At 39.5% G+C, this 20,001-nt stretch overlaps 1 protein-coding gene across 2 annotated transcripts in view; it reads left to right on the forward strand.

The window, feature by feature from the left end:
• mllt3 (MLLT3 super elongation complex subunit) overlaps positions 1–20,001 on the forward strand; it is a 76,831-nt gene that overhangs the window by 38,852 nt on the left and 17,978 nt on the right. For both annotated transcript variants that reach the window (XM_049568020.1, XM_049568021.1), the window contains exons 4-7: positions 1,101–1,244; positions 2,525–2,563; positions 5,197–5,325; positions 9,299–9,877. In XM_049568020.1, coding sequence (XP_049423977.1) covers positions 1,101–1,244; positions 2,525–2,563; positions 5,197–5,325; positions 9,299–9,877 — 891 coding nt within the window. The remainder of the gene's footprint in view (positions 1–1,100; positions 1,245–2,524; positions 2,564–5,196; positions 5,326–9,298; positions 9,878–20,001) is intronic.

Raw genomic sequence — 20,001 nt, forward strand, 5'->3', positions numbered from 1 at the left:
ATCAAATGAATGCAAAAAAATATATACTTTTTGATCGTGGATTTTAGATTTATATGTTTTAGATTAGCGCTGCACTGCTATAACAGTGTGAAGAGACAAATAGCAGCACACAATTAACCCTCTGAGACCCACATACTGTAGACCCTTTTTTGTCTTTTTGAGGAGGACAGGGGATCTTTTGGGGGAGATAGCAGGTCAACAGAATATACCACATAGAAGTGGTAGAAGTTTTTCTCGTCTTTAATAAACATTGCATGCAAAAAAGTGTGTAGTTTGTGCCCAAAACTAACATAAAGTGGACAAGTCTATAAAGGGGAGACTCGTGGGTACCCACAGAACCCATTTTCATTCAGATATTTTGTGATGAGAAGTGCCTCTAATCTAGAGTTTTTAGAAAATAGTTGTGACATTTAAGTATGCGTAACTATATAGTGTGATAGAGGATCGATATCATACCTCTATAATTGACCATGGTCAACTTCACACTAAGTGCTTTTTTTTTTTTTGGGATGTTATTTTTCCTTTATTCAAGGAGGGGAAAACAACTGCCAGAAAATCAAAATGGATTTGAGTTTCGGTTTCAGGATTTAATCTATTTTCCTTCTGTATGAGGACAAACTCTCTGCTCAGGTTTCAGAATTCACTATGGAGCTATGGCAAGTATAGAGACTGTCAAGTGTAGTACTATTTTACATGACTGAGTAGGTGCATGAGGTTGTGATATGACATTCCTTCTTGCAGAACAAATCCAAAAATATGTGCAAGTCAGTCCATAAAGTGGTACACTGGTATTTTTATTGATGTCCTAGTTGTGAGTAACTCACTGTAAATGTGCACATTCTGAAAAATCATGAACATTTTGGCAGTTTCCTCCCACCTACGTAGCTTGAAATGCTTTGTAATACATATTTAAACTGTGAACCCATCAGTTTAACTTTTGTTGTCCCACAGAAGAAATCACTCAACAGCAACTCTGTCAGTTTGAAAGCAGTCTTGAAGGCATTGTGGTGGTTTTGATAAAAGAATGTAATGTTGGTGACAGACTGACTGTGACTCTTCTCCTCTTTTTCCTCTCTGTGTGGATCGCCACTTCTCCTCAGGAAGAACCGAAGAAAGTTCGCTTTGATTACGACCTGTTCCTCCACCTGGAGGGCCACCCACCTGTCAATCATCTCCGCTGTGAGAAGCTAACCTTCAACAACCCAACAGAGGAGTTTCGTAGGAAGCTACTGAAAGCCGGCGGGGTAGGAGTGTGAGGGGGAGGCTGGGGCTTGACTGACATTTCTTAATGCAATACACCAACCTCTGCTGCAGCCCGCCCAGGAGGAAAAACTTTCATCTCTATTTTGGTGGGGAAAGTTGATGGAGTTCAGTGCTGTTTTTCCAGAAACACACCTGTACACACTCATGCAGTGTGACACATAGATACAGTTCTACACAATCAGCCTGCCTCTAATCAGCCACAGTAAATCCACTCCTGTAGATCTGCTGTTTTAAACTGATGGTAACTGGGATCAAGTGTCTTGCTAAGCATACTTTATCAATAAGTGGTTGAATCAAGACACTCATACAGTAGCACATAAATATTTCTTAATGTCAACATATCCCATGAAAAAACTTGAGCCAACAATTTAGGTAATGATTCAAGCCATGAGTTTCAGTCAATGATTCAGTCAAATTCGCCCCATGTATAAGGCTGTTGCCGCAGCGGCCCGGGTTCGACTCCAGCCTGTGGCCCTTTGCTGTATGTCATTCCCCCTCTCTCTCCCCCCCTCACGCTTGTCTGTCCTATACATTAAAGGCGAAAAAGCCCCAAAAAATATCTTTAAAAAAAAAAGGTCTGGAATTTTTGCATCAGAAAGGTTGACTGTGGGTTTCTCTAGAAGAACTAAACAGAGTCCATAAACAGTGCAACTCAACGTTTCACATTCACACACCCTAATTTTTGCTTGCATGTGGAGCAAAATGCTTGCAGTGTAGAGGCTAGCCGTGGCAAAGGAGAGCAGTGTGCTGCAACACCAGCAGGCAGAGGTGGAGGAAACACAGCATAGTACATTATCGGATTATGGTAGGCTTTATTTTAGCACACCGACCCATTGAAGTACACCTGGAGAGGCCCTGGTACAGTCCTCAGCTTAGGCTTGGATATCCCTGGTTGCTTCCTCACTGTTGGGAGCAGTGAGTCTGTTGTTCCCCTGTCAGAGGACCCCAGTAGTCTGGAGGTTTTATGACTGAAGCTAAGTGCTCTCTATTTACTTTGCCCTGCACCCTCTTGTTAGCCTCAAAAAGGGATCTAGTGCTGACATAGACCATATCAAAACTCACATTGTCTTTTTTGCCATCAGAGGCAGAGTCTCACCACTAAAACACCTTAGTACATTTCTATGCACAGTTTCATTCAATTCAGTGTTACAGTTTTGCACATTAACAATCTAAGCTAGCTAAGTGAAATGTCTTCATATATTCTGGATTTAAGCTGTGAATGATAATTATCCATTTCTTTTGTTGTCTCTCTCTTTAACAGCAACGGGATCCTCATAAACGCAGTTCAGAAGACTCAAAAGTAAGATTTCCAGCATGCTCTGGGGGTCATGTTTGAAACAGTTTTTTTTAAAAGATGACTACTGATTTAGACACATGTATAAAGTGGCTTCAAATTGCTTTTTGTGTAATTATACTACTACTTTTATCCTGGCTGGGAGATTTAGCGTCATGTGCCTCAGCACACCAGTACAGACACACTGAAGCAGCTGTGTTGCCTTTACTTGCATATTCTGGCCATGTTTCTAGTCCTGCAATGACTGTAAGATATTCCAGCCAAAACAGGCAGCTTCAGGTGTTTGAATGTGTGCTGTGTAGACATTTGACATTGAAGATGGCGGTGCACTAATTCAGTACTCTGAAGTCTAATAAAAGCCTTATTTAGTTCATACTGGACCACTTGAAGTAACTAAGAGTTACTGTACTCATTTAATGATTCCAGATTGATTACATTGGTTGTAATTTGTGTGATGAGAGTGAGGTCCCAATATAATTTAAGAGATATATCCAAAACATCTGTGCTGTTGAATTTACCATTTATGTGAGGAAATAGTTGAATATTGTTTGAAATTTTTTGTACCAAAACAATACCTGAGAAAACAGTTTGTTGTGTAACAAAATAAGCCAAACTTTCCCTTCTTTACTATTTGTACCACTGTTGTACTACCGGTTCTTGAGCCTTTAGCCCAAAAAAATATGGTACCAGAGGCAGTTAAAAACATCTTGCATGGCAGCTGTAGCAACATCACATGAAAATCCATCTTGCCAGACTTCAATTAAAGGTTTGTGTCAGCACCACCAGTGGTCCAGACCAATCAGCATCCTTTGAGGAGCTACCGGCAATAGGAGACTATTCAATCACAACGTCAATTGTGGCTCCTAAGAGCTCATTTATGCACAACGTTACATACTGAGATGGATACGAATGGAGCCTTATGTCCGTACTTTGCGTTAATTTCGTCGGTATTTATGCATGTTACCTGAAAGCTTACGATATGGACGAAATGGAGCAGTACCACCAGAGATCGTGGATGCAGTGTAGCATAGTTGAAGCAAGATTTGATTGTAGGAGGTGAAGAAGAAATTAAAATAATGGTGGAACAGAACAAGTTGGTAATGTGGTGAAAAACATTCTCCTTCCACATAAAAGGATGTATGCAATGGCTGCACAGACCACCGCTGTCTAGGTGCGATATTAAGACCTCCTCTACCGTCGCCTCGTTTGTTGTTGTGTGAAACTTTTGACTCTGCCCTCTAGTGCAATCTATTGGCTGTATCTATGTCATCATAAAGGATGCATGGAAGTAGATGTATCAACAGATGTACAGATGTATCTACTTTTGTACATAAAGGGAGTATGAATGAGCCTTAAAGAGGTTGATAGAATAGCATTCAGTCACTTGCGAAGTATTTTTGATGATGCCTTCCATTTTCGATTTTCCAATAACGGCTTTTCAGATGGTTCTGTGTAACAAACTATTTGGCACGTCAGATAACTTAAATCCAGTAACCGTTAAAAATCACAAAGGCTATGTTCACATTAAAGGATTTAATGCTCCTGAATCTCCCAACGATCGCCATAGTAGGAAGATGTGATGACATCATTCTGCATAATAATTAGCCATATTCTTCTGTTTGGGAGAGTGTATAACGTTAATGTATTTTCGAAGAAATGGCTGTCTGGAGCAACAGGCATTGGTTTTTGGGATAACGGGCTTTCGTACAGATGGACTTTCAGTCCACCAGCTCTATGAGCAGCTATTGCTGCTAGTTTTGTGGAGAGATGTGTGGGTTCAGCCAGAGGAGGAGATTTTCACAGAGGAAGACTTCTTCCAAACTTTGGGATGTTCAGGGCTACATTCCAATCTCTCTGTCAGACCTCATGACAATGCTGTCATAGCATGTAGGCAAGCTGTCCCTTGTCAGCAGCAGTACGGCTACAGCAGCCTTCTGTAGTTTAAACACATCTCTCTGGCACTGTATGGTACTGTATGGTGAGTGATCTGCACTTTCTTAAAGAAGCATGATGTGGAAAAACCATATTTGTACTGTATGGGAAAACGCTCATGAATTCCAGTATGACCGTCCTCACGGCGGTCGCATGGCCAGTGATCAGATGACATATTAAAGCAGCCCAGATCTGACTTAAAAAATAGGATTTCTGTTTCCACACTACTGTGAAAATTATCTGCGTCATATAAGAGCCGAAAAAATGAATTTGGGTCATGTTTCCTTGTGATGTACCAAAATGCCTTATATGCAGATGATATGTTGTGTTTCATAAATCAGGTACTCACAACACGTCCAGCCATTCTTGGTATAAAAAGTTTAGTTCAGTATCAGAATATGAAATAAGCTTTCAAAGCCTTTGCTGCTTCCTCTCAGTACACCAGCAGTAGACTAGGAATTCCAATAGTGCACATTATGTAATACCTTGAAATGAACGTTGTTCCATAAAAATAAGTAAGAATCTGGCTGAGCATTTACTGCCAGCTTTGCGTACTCAAAGGTTTTCAATACTTCATGATGACATCAAAAAAGATTTAAGTTTGATACCCAGTCCTGCTTTTCTACTTTATAACTGTAGCCCAGTGAAAACTCTTTGAAAGTAAAGAAGCCTCTGATCATTGTGATTTGTTGCTGTTCCTCTGGCAGGTGATGGTAATGCAGGAGGGCTCCACCTCCCTGTTCGGCCAGCACCTGAAGCTGCCTACACTTCCCAACAGCTCGCTGACATCCACCTTCTCTGACCCAAAGAAGAGCAAAAGCTTCCATGGGTCAAAGGTCAGTGCAGTTTCCAGGTACTTGCCTGGAGCAAGACAACCTTCTCCTCTGCCTCTTCTCCCCACCCAGCTCTGAAACTTTTTTACCCCTTCAAAGTATCCAAGCCCTAATCCCCCCGCATATTTGGCAGGTTCAAAGACCTCCAAGATATTTAAACTCAGGGATTTCGAAGACATCCAACTTTGGCTTAAGCAAACTATATCTTGGCTGCTGCTCAACCATAAGCACTTACTCCACCGACTCAGACACATGTTGTGAATCTTTGACAACCTGTGGGTTTGACAGTGCCCATATTTTGCTCTAATGTCTTTTTAAAACTTGTTATGCATGGAAGTTTTAGAAAATAATGTTACAAAATTGGGGCATGGAGAAAAGAAAAGGCATAAATGATGGGCCTAGGTGCTTCATGTGAGATATAAGACATTATCTCGTGCAGCACTAAATCATGTGTGTCAATAAGCCGGCATGTTGTTTCCATTATGTGTTATTTTTAGTCCCTTTTAAATAGTGTCATTTAAGAGCCAGGTTAGGAGAGGCCCATTTCACATGGAAACAGTTTCCAGTCTAAACACAGTGTATGTGATGAATTACTTGTGGAGCAGGAGGTCACTCTCTCTCTCTCTCTCTCTCTCTCTCTCTCTCTCTCGCTCTCCGTCTCTCTCCCCACCACTCCTTTGCATGTTGAGAATTATTGGTATTAAACACATCAGAACTTTTTATAATAAACCATAACTATTTGGAAAAAAAAGGTCATAAATACTTTAGTTTCCCCCCTTTTTATTTATTAAATTCCTATTATACTGCAACGTCTGAAATATTTCAACTAAAAAAGAGCAGTGGATGTAAGATGCGTATAGATAAAGAAGACTTTTTTGGGTGAAATTTACATGTTAAAGCAGCACATAAGGTGAGCAAAACAAAAAACAAAAGAGTAACAAAAACAAGCAAAGACAATAAGTAAATGAATGAAAAAAATATATACACACATATATTTATTTGTTCATGTGGATATTTATATTCATGTGAATTTATTTAATTAGTTTCCCAACTTATACAACTTACATGCATACACACAAAATGATAATGAAAAGTTAATACTCTGAACCAGTGACATACCAAAGCAAGTTTTGCTGACTGAAAAGGTGTAAGCCAGTAATGTAGGTCAGCAACCTTTACTATCAAGGGAATTTTCTTTTTAAAAAAATCTGTCTGGAGTTGCAATACATATTTGTGCCTTATAGTGGTGGCAACACAGGCTATATATTTTACATTAGCCTGTAAACATTCCTAATAGGTCTAAATGAACATTCATTGTATGTTTTACAACAAAGTAGTTACTCTGCAGTGGGCTGTTTATGATCATTTGGTACCACTCACTATGAGATTCTCTATTTTCCTCCGAGACTTTTTCTTTTTTGGATTTGGAATCAATAGCTAGCCTCAGTAAGGAGAATCAAGATTAGCGATATTAGCGTTATACATTAATTGTGCTGTTTTGAAGTCCACCAAATCTCTAATTTTGAGAGCATGTGAGTTTATAAATTATACTAAAAAGACACAAAAATATTGAGTTCGGTCAAACGACTGTGAAACCCTTTATTGACATAGTACAGTCTATTATTACCGATAAGTATGGATAGTTAATATAATGAATGTTAAAAAGTAGTGTTATATGTTATGCAATATATGTACACACCATACAATATGAACAGAATATAAAATATTTAGACAGAAAAATAGATATACTATCCTAAATATATTAGTATAGTATATAAAGTATATAATATAGAATATAATAAAAGTCATTGGCATATGCAAGTCTTAAAAACATAAATAAATTAAATAAATAATTAAATTGTTGATTTTTATTAGCTAATCAATACAGTCTTTTTATGCCCTTTATTCAGGTCCAAGTCACATTAATTTATGAAGTATATTATTCCAAGCCTTATTGTAACTATTCAGTTGGCTTTCAGTCATACTCAGATACTAGTTGTATCACTGTCATGCTAATACAGTATGACAGTGATACAACTGCATTCTATGTGGTATAAAAATTTAGCTGAACCATGTAGAAACCCTGAATATAATGCAATATAAATATCACTAATGTCAAATGATATGGTAATATGACATCCACATTGAAAAGAATAATGTTTGTAAATAAATTAGATGATAAAATGCAATATAGTAGGGATGCACAATAATATCTGCATGTCATCGGCATCGTCAGGTATTGGCTTTAAAATGAATTGGCCAACATGCTTTTTCTTACTTTGCACAATGAGTGAATATCACATACATTGAAAAGCATTCTATTTCATGTCTCTATCTGCTGTTGAGCCACCAAGATAAGAGTATGCATGCGTAATATGATGTTAATTCCACTAAGAAGAGACTTGATGATCGCTAAAAGTGGATGTATCGATATCGGTATCAGGTATTGGCCAAACAAATTGTTACATATCAGCATATTAGCGAAAAAAATCCAATATCATGCATCCCTACAATGTAGTGGAGTGTTAAATGTTACTAATTCTATTGCTTAGAGTGAAATCATGAGAAAATATATCAAAATGGTAAATTACTTAATCCAGACATCTTTTTCACTTAAAGAGAATGCATTTTTGGAAAGTAAGAAATACTGTGTGTGGTGGTGATGATGTGCTTTCAGTTCCACTCTGACAGTGTTATTATTTTGGGCTCTTCGGTGATTTATATGAACTTTGGTCACCTGCTAACCTGCCAATGTCACGGTGCTGAAAGGTTTGTTAAAAAGTGCCACTTTAGTGATCTCTTCAATGTTGATGGCAGTACAGGCGCTGTGTCGTCGTCCCCCCCCCCCCCCAAGAGCACTAAACCAGTTTTATGTTGGGCTGCCCTGGGAGGGCATGCTGGAGTTCAGAATGAGCCGGCAGCTTTACATCCTGAGGTCCCAGGGTCACCAGCAGATAGACAAAATGAAAGGTTTTAGAGGTGGTTGGGCAGAGTTGTAACACACCCTATCGTCTAGACTGCTTTAATGGGTTTACTGCATTGATGAAATATTGACAAGGGGGCTGGAGGTGAGACCCAGGGACAAATGGCCCCCGTCGTTAGAAGGAATGCATTTCCTCCTTTCTCCCCATTGCCCTTCACTCCACTTTTAAGGTTGCGCATGTGTGGCTGTTGAAAAGGCCCCCTCACGCCACGGAACAGCACTGTTCAAAAGAAGTCCTGAGTTTGCTCTTTAAGCCCATAGATGAGGACTAAGAAGACCCTTTTGATTTTCTTTTAAGAATAGACCTCTTTTCACAGATGGTAATGCCAAACTGCAGGGTGGCATGCATGTTTTCTCTTGTGTAAAAGGCGGAGGATTAATCTTCATTTGACCTAGCTGTCTGGGTTTTGCTCACTTTGTTGTTTGGTTTTTAGCTTTTTAGAAGTACTTCATGTAGTCTAACGCACACTCCAAAGTTAACACAAGACGAACAGTAAGAGAACAACATACTCGCAGGAGACATTTTTTCCTGCTGCAAAGTAGGATTTGAACACTGCTTGGAAAAAAATGTTTGTCATATTTTTTGGGTTATTGAGTTATTTTCTGTGGCACACCACTTATATTGGTTATTATCACAGCAATACAAGCTCATACCATCCTCAGATGACAGTATCTCTGTGGCTAATTATGCCCTTGCCCTATTATGTTTGCCCACTGACCTAAGGTGGGATTTCCCTCCACTGTGCTCCATAATCCTTTGAGCTGAAGTTTATTCTTGTGTAGCTGAGATAATTCTGTGTAATTCTGCTCTAACACCCTAAATGTGGGTTAGAATTTCTTGGTGTTATTTTTTCATACATGACTTAACTTGCCATCATGCAGTTTGTACATAATCATTTAGGCTATCAAGAAATCTGAATCTGTTGCTTATTGTTCTGTAGAATATGTTCATACAGTGTATGATTTTTCTCATTTGATGGCTTTGATCCACAGGATGGCTCCAAAGGAAGCAGTACAACCCTTCTCACCACCGCCACAACCACCAGCACCAACAGCAGCAGCTTCTCCAAACTCCACAAACCCTCCAAGGACCACAAAGACAAGCCTCCAAAAGACTTGAAAGAGCCCAAAAGTGCCTTCAGAGACTCTGGCTGGGAACCCAGCAAAGCCCCCAAAGAACCTTCCAGGAAACCCAAAGAGAACCAGCCACTTAGAGATACAAATCCTAAGATGGGCTTCAAGGAACCCAAGTCTTTGTCCAAGGAGCATCGGACTGAGGGGATGACCCACGGGTCAGGGCTGAACAAGCGTCTGTCCACCCCTGATGGTGACGATCACATCACCAAAAAACGCAAAAAGGGATTTGTGGATATATCAGGGAAGCAGACTTCAGGGTCAGACGCTCAACATTTGGATAAGAAACTCTTGAAGGATAGATCGCAGATGCGAACAAGTAAACTGCGACCAGAAGGTGACGAGGCAGAGCGCAGGAAGGTGACGACACTTCCGCCATTCCAGGAACTGGTCGACCCCAATGACTCGGATATGGAGGACCAGTCCACCAAATCAGATGTAAGTTGAATGTTTGTTTATTTTTTTTACTTTTAAATGTTGTCGAAACGAAGAGCTTTAAGAGTTCTTGGACTGTCTTAGCTTAGCCGAGTAAAGCAGCTAATTTAATTGATGTAAGCACTGACAGCAAAGAGACCGATTTCCCTTTATCATCTTGGAGGTTTAAGAAGCAGCTGTCTGACCTTTGTACAATTTCAGCACATTGGACTCACTGATTTGAGCTTTCAGGCCACTTTACTGGAAAAAGTGGTGAGGGGAGGGGTTGTGGAAAGATATCCAATTCTTCCAAGGCTTTAAAGGGGAGGGTTTGTTGGTGGTCAGTCCTTCCTCGGCGTTGAAGGGCTATAAAATGAAATGACCAACAGAGAGAATCTTCTTTAATGGTGGTCTGGTGGACTCCAGGGGGCTGGGCAGGGGAATTGGAAGAAGGGGTGGGCACCATTAACTAGTGGGAGTTCAGCTGCATTCATCTGGGTGGCCAAACAGGAAGTGAACAAAACTAGAGTAACGTAGTTACAACATGAAGTTTTGTTGTCCTTTTAACAGCAAATGACTGATTTTGTACACTTAAAATGTATATTAAAAGTAATTAAATATGGATGTAGAATGTGCTTACTTAAACTTGTATTAATATTCCTCTTTACTTCCACCTCAAGAGCTGGATTAGAAAAACTTCACGTCTACAGTGGCTCCTTTCATGAATAGGCTGACATTTGACTGGGTTGCCTGGTCCACGCACATTTGGTGGAGAACCTTCCCATAAAGAAGGGCTGTTTTAAAGCCAAATAGTAGACAAGAAAGATTTATGGTTTTACAACACCTGAGGAGAAAGGGGAGACGTGGCAGTGAATAGCAGAGAGTTCCCCTTTAATCCTTTTAGCTTTTGAAAGAAGAAAAAGGGTGAGCATTTGTGGAAGAAAGGTCTGAAACCCTTTGCTTTGAGCAGTTTTCTTTTATGCGATGGTGTTTTCATTTCTATTCTCTAAAGCTTGTATAAAGCGTGGGTCTTTATGTATCTTTCTCCATAGGGGCAGCTTGTTTAGCCAGGGGAGTTATTGCTTAGCACTAGCAGAACCTGTGTTTCTCTCTGCGCTGTATGTAAATGCCTTTTAAGTTTCCCCATACAGGGACTGGGGGCCGCGTTGGTTGTAAAGGGGATGTGGGGTGACAAATGCCAGGTGTTTGATTCTCCCCAGGCGAGCAACTCCGGTGGCCAACGCCGGGCCGACACAGAGCACAGCTCTCATTTCTCATGTGACCGCTTGTTTGATCTCAGTGTTTTCCTGTGAGCAGCGGGCCAGAAACAGCAGAGAGAAGGAAATGTGGAGTAGGTGATGACATGAAGGGAAAGCAGGCTGGCGTGTTCGCATGAGAACCTTGTTTTTAGCACGCTGGATGTGGGGACAGGCACAGAGTGATTTGTCACCTGCACACGTTTGTGTAAACTTAAACCCTTATATATTAAAATTCACATCAGCACAGAAACAAATTGTAGATGGTTTAGAGTATTTTTATGAGACTCGTGGTATGTGATATTTCAATGATGATTGATTAATGTTGTTTTGGTTGATGACAAGTTCAACATCTGGCACTTGGTTTAAGAAACAGCTTAACCCTTTTTTGTTTCTAAGAGCCTTTGGAAAGGCAGCTCTTAAGAGTCAAAACACAACGTTTCAGAAAACACTAACAGTTCACAAACAATACATTTCACAAAACACAGCATTTTACAGAACAGCACATTTCACAAAACACTATAGTTTTCTTAAGCACTACATTTCATAAAACACTACATGTTACAAAAAGCAACACATTTTAGAGAACACACTTGTCTTATAAAACACTTGAACAATTCACAAAACACATTTCATAAAACACTATATTACACAAAACACAAAATTTTACAAAACACATTTCACCAAAGAACAGCTTTCGCTAAACACTACATTTTTCAAAAAAACACCACAATATTTCACAAAACACAAAGGCAAAAGAGAAAACGCAGTGGCTTTTCTTTAGACTTAAACTGGAATAGGTAGATACTGTTGGACAATGATTCCCTGTCAATAGTTTAATATATTGTGTCTCAGTCTGTGATGCATTGTACAGTTGCAAGGTTTTCTCTTTTGCCGTTGTCTTTTGGGAATTGATGTGTTTTCATCCTCAGGGCCACTTTACTTTGAATGGTAGCAACCAAGAAACACAAAAAGAATGAGACTTGTTTGGGTTTTTTATTACCAAATGAACTTGAGGGTAGGCATGTAAATTATTTTGTTTTGACACATCCAAAAATGTGATTACTTTTGAAAACCTCACCCTGAGTGTGCCACATATCAGGAGTTGTTTTTCTGTCACTAACTTGCTGGAAGGAAACCAACTGAAAAGGTCTGGATGTGGGGCCAACTAGAGTGCTAGAGATTGTGCATTGGGTTGAGGAAAGTGCAACACATTATTCAGCAAGATATTACAACTACCACACAGCTGAGAAACCCATTAATGGGTTAACTGCAGTGAGAGTGAAAATGAGCTGATACATTTCTGTTGCAAACCACAACATCTCAGTATAAATGAGCTGGCTATGTTTGAATGAAGCTAGTGTCAAACTGAAAGGCTTCTTAATTCACATTAAAACAGTTCTGTTTGGACAGCCCCTGCTGAATTAGACAAGCACACCAAATGGTCTTGGTCAGTTTGGTCTTGTTTGCTGGCATTTCTTTTTGGCCATCCTAACTGTGCCAAGAGTTAAGAGAAGAAGCCAGATTGATGCCAGCGAACTCTGACTAAAGCCTATTTATTGTCTTTGAAGAGGGCAGCTTTGGTGGCTTTGAGTAAAGCAGGACAAAAGCCCTTAAAAGGAGTAGTGCTAAGATTTATGGCACTCTGAAGAAGCTGTCCCATAAACCAACAGACCAGCTGTGTGTTGTTTGTTGGCAGGAGGTGACAACCATTGAAGTCGCTCTGCCTTTTGTCCTCACTTCTCTGTTTTTCTCTCATGTTTCTTCTGGAGGTTGCTTCTCACCACTTTGTTTTCTTGGCCAGCTCTGGTTTGCAGCAGCAGTCTCCTTTTATAATTTTGTTTGTATACTAACATCTAAGTGCGCTTTAAACTACCTTTAGAATGGCACAGTGACACATTTTAAACTCCTGTTCATTTAAGTGGGTCACAAACATTATTGTACAATGAGAAAATAAAAATGTCATCTGTCTAGCTGTGGACAGTATGATGAGATCAGTGTTAAACATGATTAATGGTTGGTCACGGTAATGGTCCTCACTCAGTTAGGCAATGCCTGTTATTAATTTGTGCTATATTCAGGCTCTTTTTTTCACTTGCTTTCTCCATGCATCACCACATTGTTAGTGTTTAAAAATACAAGCAAAAACATGCCAGCATACCCCTGATGCTCTGCGTAATTACCCAAGTAACCCTAACTCCAGCAGGAAAGTTATTTGCTCTTGTGAGCAGAAAATGCATATTTGCCCATCTGGTGATTTTTTTGGTTTCAAAAAAGCAGAGCCAGAGAAAGTGATTTGAAAGCTGTGTGATAAGCAAGTCAGGAAAAAAAAAATCCTTAATGACAAGTTTTGACGCCCCTGGCATATCCATAAAGACGACATTTGACACCCATTTGAACAGGTTCCGTGTTTGGCTTTCAAATGGTGATGACTTACTGGTAAATGAATGAAACACATCGAAATCCTCATAAATAGATAGTTTAGAGCCTCAGGTTTCTAAAGATATATGACATGTCTATGTTTCATGTAGGTTGGTGGAGTGTAACATTCATTTATAATCACCTGGCGAGATTTAATTTTTTTATTCAAATAATTCCATGGGTAGCCTTAGAAATGTTCTATAAGGGTGATTCTATTAGGCGTTTTATGGGGTAAAGAGTTAAACTCACCATCCAACAGAATACGCAAGTCTGCCACCAACTCCATCCTCAAAGAGCAGCTAGCCCAAAACCTCTACAACAGTGAGCAATCCACCCTCAATCATCCGGGCTTTCACAATGGCAGCAAAATAAAAATTTGATTTGAACATGTTATTGACTTCAAATAAGCTCACTATTGGATTGATCTGATATCTTCATAAAAAAGCACTCGCTGTCTATTAGGGATGCTCCTGGCGAATAATTTCCCTGTTGACCAAAAGTAATCAAGAAAAAGAAATCACTCAGAAAACAGTCAAAATTTAGCACAATTTATTAAGTATTTGAATATTGTCCTAAAAATATTGTGTGTATTAAGAGCCCTTTGTAGCCTTTAATCACAATCTTCTGAAGTACGGGACACTTTGGGCCGTGTGGTATGAATGTGAACATGACAGCAACTCAAAAATTAACCACTAAAATAACATCTAGAATAAATAAATTGCCCCTGAAATGTGGGGCACATTGAATCCTGCCAATTATCTGACAAAAATGATAGCAATTCACTTTAAAGTTAATAAAACAACATCTAAATTATAATAAAATTTCAGCTGAAATGAGAGGCATTTTGCGCCATGCATTATGAATGTAAACCCTGCACTTTATCTGACAGCAACTCACTTGAAGTTAACAAATATTATTAACATCTTAAAAAAGATAAATTGCTGCTGAAGTAATTTTCTGGATTAAAGTACTGTTAAACTGCGCTGATTTTGCAAGAGGACATCTCTCCAATTTCCCACCGTGCTGTCTTAAAACTCCAGTCTACTCGAGCATTACTGCAGGTAGGGGGACTGCTGTCTGACGGCTCTGTAGCACCCACTAGTGGTGGGCGGCTGCATGACAGTTAGGCAACCTTGTATCTTATCTTACTATCTTACTATATAATGATGAAAACAATGTCTGTCTGTCTGTGGGTGTGTGTGTGGGTGTGTCTGTTCCACGTTTTTCTCCTCACTAACATGGTCAATCCATGTGAAATTTGGCACAGTGGTAGAGGGTCATTGCAAATGAAGCAATATTGTATCAACTGGCCAAAGGGGGGCACTATAGCAACCGATTGAAATGGCAAACTTTGAATGAGCATATCTCATGCCCCGTATGTCGTAGAGACATGAAACTTTGCATAGAGATGCCTCTCCTCACGAGGAACAAATTTGCCTCAAGAACCCATAACTTCCAGTTATGTAGATTTTCCGCCATTTTGAATTTTTTGGAAAACACTTAAAATCGATCTCTTTCTAGGAAGTTTGACCAATCTGCATGAAACCCAGTGAACATAATCTAAGGACCAATATCTAAAGTTCCCTCTTGGCAAAAGTTGGAAACTTACTAAAACTTCTATAAGGCAATGACTTTAACTATCTGCCTTTCAACGTGCTACCTCAACTAATGTACAGTTTTAGCCCACTAACTATTCCACTATTGGCAATGGTACTACTGTACTTTCAATAAAGCAATCGTACTATCAGATTCACAAAAACTCTGTCTGAATACATTGCTCTTCTTAATGGGTTCAGTTGACTATTTAATCTGCAATTTCCTATGACCTGTATCCCAAACACACACCATGTGAAACTGTACTTGGGCAACTCTGCGCTCAGTGGGTATGGACTAGTATCAATAGAACACTAATTGGTTTAGCCACCTAATATTTTTGGTTCCGACTAGCGAGGGGGAGGATGTTTAATCGTTTAGACGACTAATCGCGCTCATCCCTACTGTCTATACACTGTAAGTATTGCAACACATGTCTCCAGTCTATAAATATTTATAGTTAATAGTTAATGCCTCTACACTGTTATATGTCACGCCTAGCATGCTGGCATGCTGTCTAAAATCCCACACTGGAGTGGCATGATGCCGTCATTGTTTGGTTCTGTGTAAAAATGCAAAGGCGACATAAGGAAGGGACTCTGTAGTAGGGCTGCCACTATTAGTCGACTAATCGATGACTAATCGACTATTAAAATAATCGGTGACTATTTTAGTAGTCGACTAATCGGTTTGAGTCATTTTTCATAGAAAAGTACTATAAAAGTACCCCAAAATACTCTTTTAGCTTTTTACGTTCAGATATTGGCAGCTTTACACACTCTCCCGTGACAGTGAACTAAAACCCTTTGGCGTGAGTATGAAACAAGACATTAGATGACGTAATTTTAGGGTTTGGGCAAGACAGGCCGACATTTTTCAACATTTTAACACATTTTTCGATGAAATGATTAGTCGACTAATCAGAGAAATAATCGACAGATTATTCGACAATGAAAATAATCGTTAGTGGCAGCCCTACTCTGTAGCAGCCTTGTAGAGAGATCTCTGTCTAAAATGGACTCTTGTTTTTGTCTGATGCTGAGAAATCTTAGTTTAACAGCATTGACAAAATCTCCTTCTAAATATCTTCCTCTCTCCAGTAAGTAAATAAGGCCCTTCACATCTGTTTGTCTGATATATGTTGTTCATTGTACAGCTGCAGCCAGTGATTATTTTCATTGGTCAGTTATTTTCTTAATGAATTAATTAGTCATTTGGTCAGGAAAGTGTCAGAAAAGTCAGTCAGCAAGTTGTTGTCAGTCTGATTTATCAGTTATTTGATTAGCTTGATTGATGGCTGAGGCATGGATGGCTTAGCCTGAGTGTCAGACTGAAGCTCCCAGAACCTTCAGTCTGACATCGCCTCCATTGAAGGCGATTTACAAGGGGGAGGGAATTTGATTTTTCCCTAACTAATCAGTAGAGATCAACGACTCACCCAGAATATGACGTCATTAGTATCCATGCCTCGGGGGTGCCAAAAACAAGCAAGTATTGCCTGTTTAAAATGCCTCCGTCGTCGTGCACGCCCAGCTGCATCGCCGTTAAATCCAGTTTAGCAGCTTCCATAATTTGGTCCTCCATTAACGCGAGTAGTGGTGAAATACCTCGATAGCATCGTTAATGTGGTCTGTAGGATCTGTAGCGGTCGCCATTGTTGCTATCCTCACCAGTTACCCACCGGCGTAAAGCTTGACATCAGCGTGGCGCTGATTGGCCAATCGCTAGACCCGCCCCCACCCCCAGCATTCATTGGTCTTTCCATCTTTTGGACAAGTTCGGACAACATCAGAAAAATTGCATACACACTGTAAAGAAACACAGGCAAAAAGAGGATGCTGCTCTTGATGAGCTGATTAATTGACCTCCATGTGCTACATATCCATGGCACAGTGTGTTGACACCTTTGTTATCCTGAACCTTAAGGCTTTAAGCGGGAAAGGGCAGAGAATTGCATTCAGTTTCAGGGGTGTTCAGAGCTGTCAACAAATCAGGGGCAGAAAATCCCACCTGACTATCTCAGTGTTTCCATTTCATCTGCACACCAGTCTGCTGGTGTCAGCTCTTTGTTCCCCTGAGCACTGACACTGCATCGTAGTTTAAAGAGGACAAAGAGCAACAAATGACTCTGTATCAGTGTGATCAGAGCTGGTCATCGGAGGACAGATAGCACCTCATCGTATCTCCTGAGCTACAGTGAGTGAGTTTTTAAACATCCACACATGTATCGTGGATTGAAAGAGAATGTTTTCAATATGCGGGAAGAGAATAAAAAATGAATGAAAATGTTACTACACTGTCACCTATGTTACCTGCAGCTGTGATTGCTGCAGTGTGTGCAAGATCATTGTTCAAAGGAGTAAATCTTTTGTTTCTCAGCTTTTCCTTTTAACACACCATTTCCTTTAAGGGATGAAGAATGTCACATGCTTACTGTGTTTCTGGTTACTTCTCACTGTTTGAACACACATTCCACATCAGTATTATGTCCTCGGCTGATTTCTGTGGTTTATTTATAATTTTTAATATTTTTTTTGTTGCCTGTCATAGACACTAACATTACTCTAACATTTTTTTTAATATTTTTTTTATATATCAGATAATTCTGTGTAGTATTTAAAAGTAGAGTTGGGTATTGTTTGTGTTTTTTTCTGATACTGGTACCAATACAATACTAATAGTATTAGGGATGCACGATAATATTGGCACGTATCGGCCAACATTAGCTTTAAAATGAAGTGTCGGGATCGGCCAGCATGCTTTTTCTTGTTTTGCAAAATTAATGAATATGTCAGATGTCTCCATCTGCTGGTGGGCCATCATGATAAGAGTATGCATGCATAATATGATGTTAATTTCACTGCAGAAGAAACTTGATGAGCAATAAAATTAGGCAGGGAAAAAAAGTGGATATATCAATATCAGTATCGGTTATTGGTTATGGCCAAATAAGTCATAAAATATCAGCATATTGGATATCAGCAAAAAATCCAGTATCGTGCATTCTTAATTAAAATGGTAACGTTGTTTAAACGTTGCCTGAAACATTATTTTAAAAAAAAAACGATAGTCAGTGACATAAATAAACAGCTTTGTTTTATTGCAAAGGCAAATTTGAGTGTAAATTGAACAATATATTGACTTAACAGTTTGATTTTTACTTAGATATATAAATGTGAATAAATACAAAACACTACTAACCATTTCACATAATAAACCCAGCTGCAATCATTTAATCATGGTTTTATTTATAATGCCCAATATCACATATCACGACTTGCCTCAGACGGCTTTACAGCATTTGACATCTCTCTGTGCTTAATTCAACCGTAAAAAACTGTTATAGTACTAATAACAGCAAAATTAAATTTGAGTTGGGATCAATAATTGTCTCACAAACTCAGGAAAGACTCAGCAGGCAGAGATTTCTCCATTAACCATTGTGGAGCAGCTGAGATGTTCACGACAATGACAACAGCTGGTCCAGCTTAACAGTCCACCTTAAGTGAGCATGGTCAAGTTCCAATGGGAGGCAGACTTCGCTCACCAACTTTGGAGCTAACCCAGCTTCACTTGAATCAGCGGGAGCTAGTAGGACACAGAAACCTGTCTTGGGTCTTGAAGAGTGTTAGCATTTAATTAACACACTGCACCGCTATGTTTAACTTCATACTCTCTGCTCCAGTCGCTGCAGCCTCACTGTCATGTGTCACCATGACACACCCACTCTCTCCCCTCAGCCACACAATCCTAATGCACAGAATCTGGCACCAAATTGAGACACTGAATTCTGTATTGTGATTCAGTCTGATAGGTACCAGTTTTATAGGAACCTGTGCCATATTGGCACTGGGTTTCAGCACCCAACCCTGTTCAAAAGTCGTGTATTTAATTTGGTAAATACACCAGAAACTCTAATTGATTTTTTGATACATATTGATTCTGAACATTTGAAACAGTTTCAATAATCATCTTCCACAGAATCAATACACTGGTACCAGCTGCACTCTCTCTTATTGTTAATATTTACTGCAGTCATTCAGCTGTTCTCTGCTACTAATGATGTAAAGAATCATCATCATGTCATAGCTTCGTTTTGTTTTTAATCTTCAAATAAAAATGTATGCCCTCCATGTTACTTTTTTCCTGTGGTATCAGAAAAAGTATCAAATATCTATATTTTCAAGGTACTGTAAAGTAGTTAGAAATTGTAGTATTGTGACAACGCTGAGACACACTTTGTCTCTGTTGTCAGAAAACTGTCAGGAGTTGGTTATATTTAAATTTATCAAAGGTACAGTGGGTTAAATGAATGGTTAGACAACTTGCTACTGTACTTTGCTGTGTTTTGCCACAGTGTGTTAAAGTTACTCATGAAGCTAAAGTCAGGTGTCCAGAAAGTATCACAGTAGGAGACATGATGTCCTCTGATGTTTGCGTGTCCATATGGTTTGTTGGAACATTCACACAAGGAAGACTGCCCAGAAATATCAAAAATATTTTGACCCATATTGGCAAAGATATTTTCTTGGCTGTTGTTGAGAAGTTCATCCCTGTTGTGCTGGGATTCTCCCATCTCTTGTCTAAAAGTCTCCCAGCACAGCCAGCAGGCAGTTGGTGTGACTCAGCCGTGAACTAACAGTGGAAGAAGTACAAATGTCAGGATTGTGGTGAAAGAAAATCAGCAGAGCACTTGGAGCTCTGCCTGTTCTCACACCTGTGCACACCTGGGATCACCGCAGAGAGCACACACGGCTGACGGATTGCCGGTGTCTAAACGTTTCAAAAACTGTATGAGGGGGACTCTGAATATCTGAAAGGAGCTTTTTCCTATTAAACAAGCAGCTCATTCCAGGAGATTCAAACAGTGCCATATCA

Source organism: Epinephelus fuscoguttatus, linkage group LG23 (assembly GCF_011397635.1).
Source record: "Epinephelus fuscoguttatus linkage group LG23, E.fuscoguttatus.final_Chr_v1".
NCBI lineage: Eukaryota > Metazoa > Chordata > Actinopteri > Perciformes > Serranidae > Epinephelus > Epinephelus fuscoguttatus.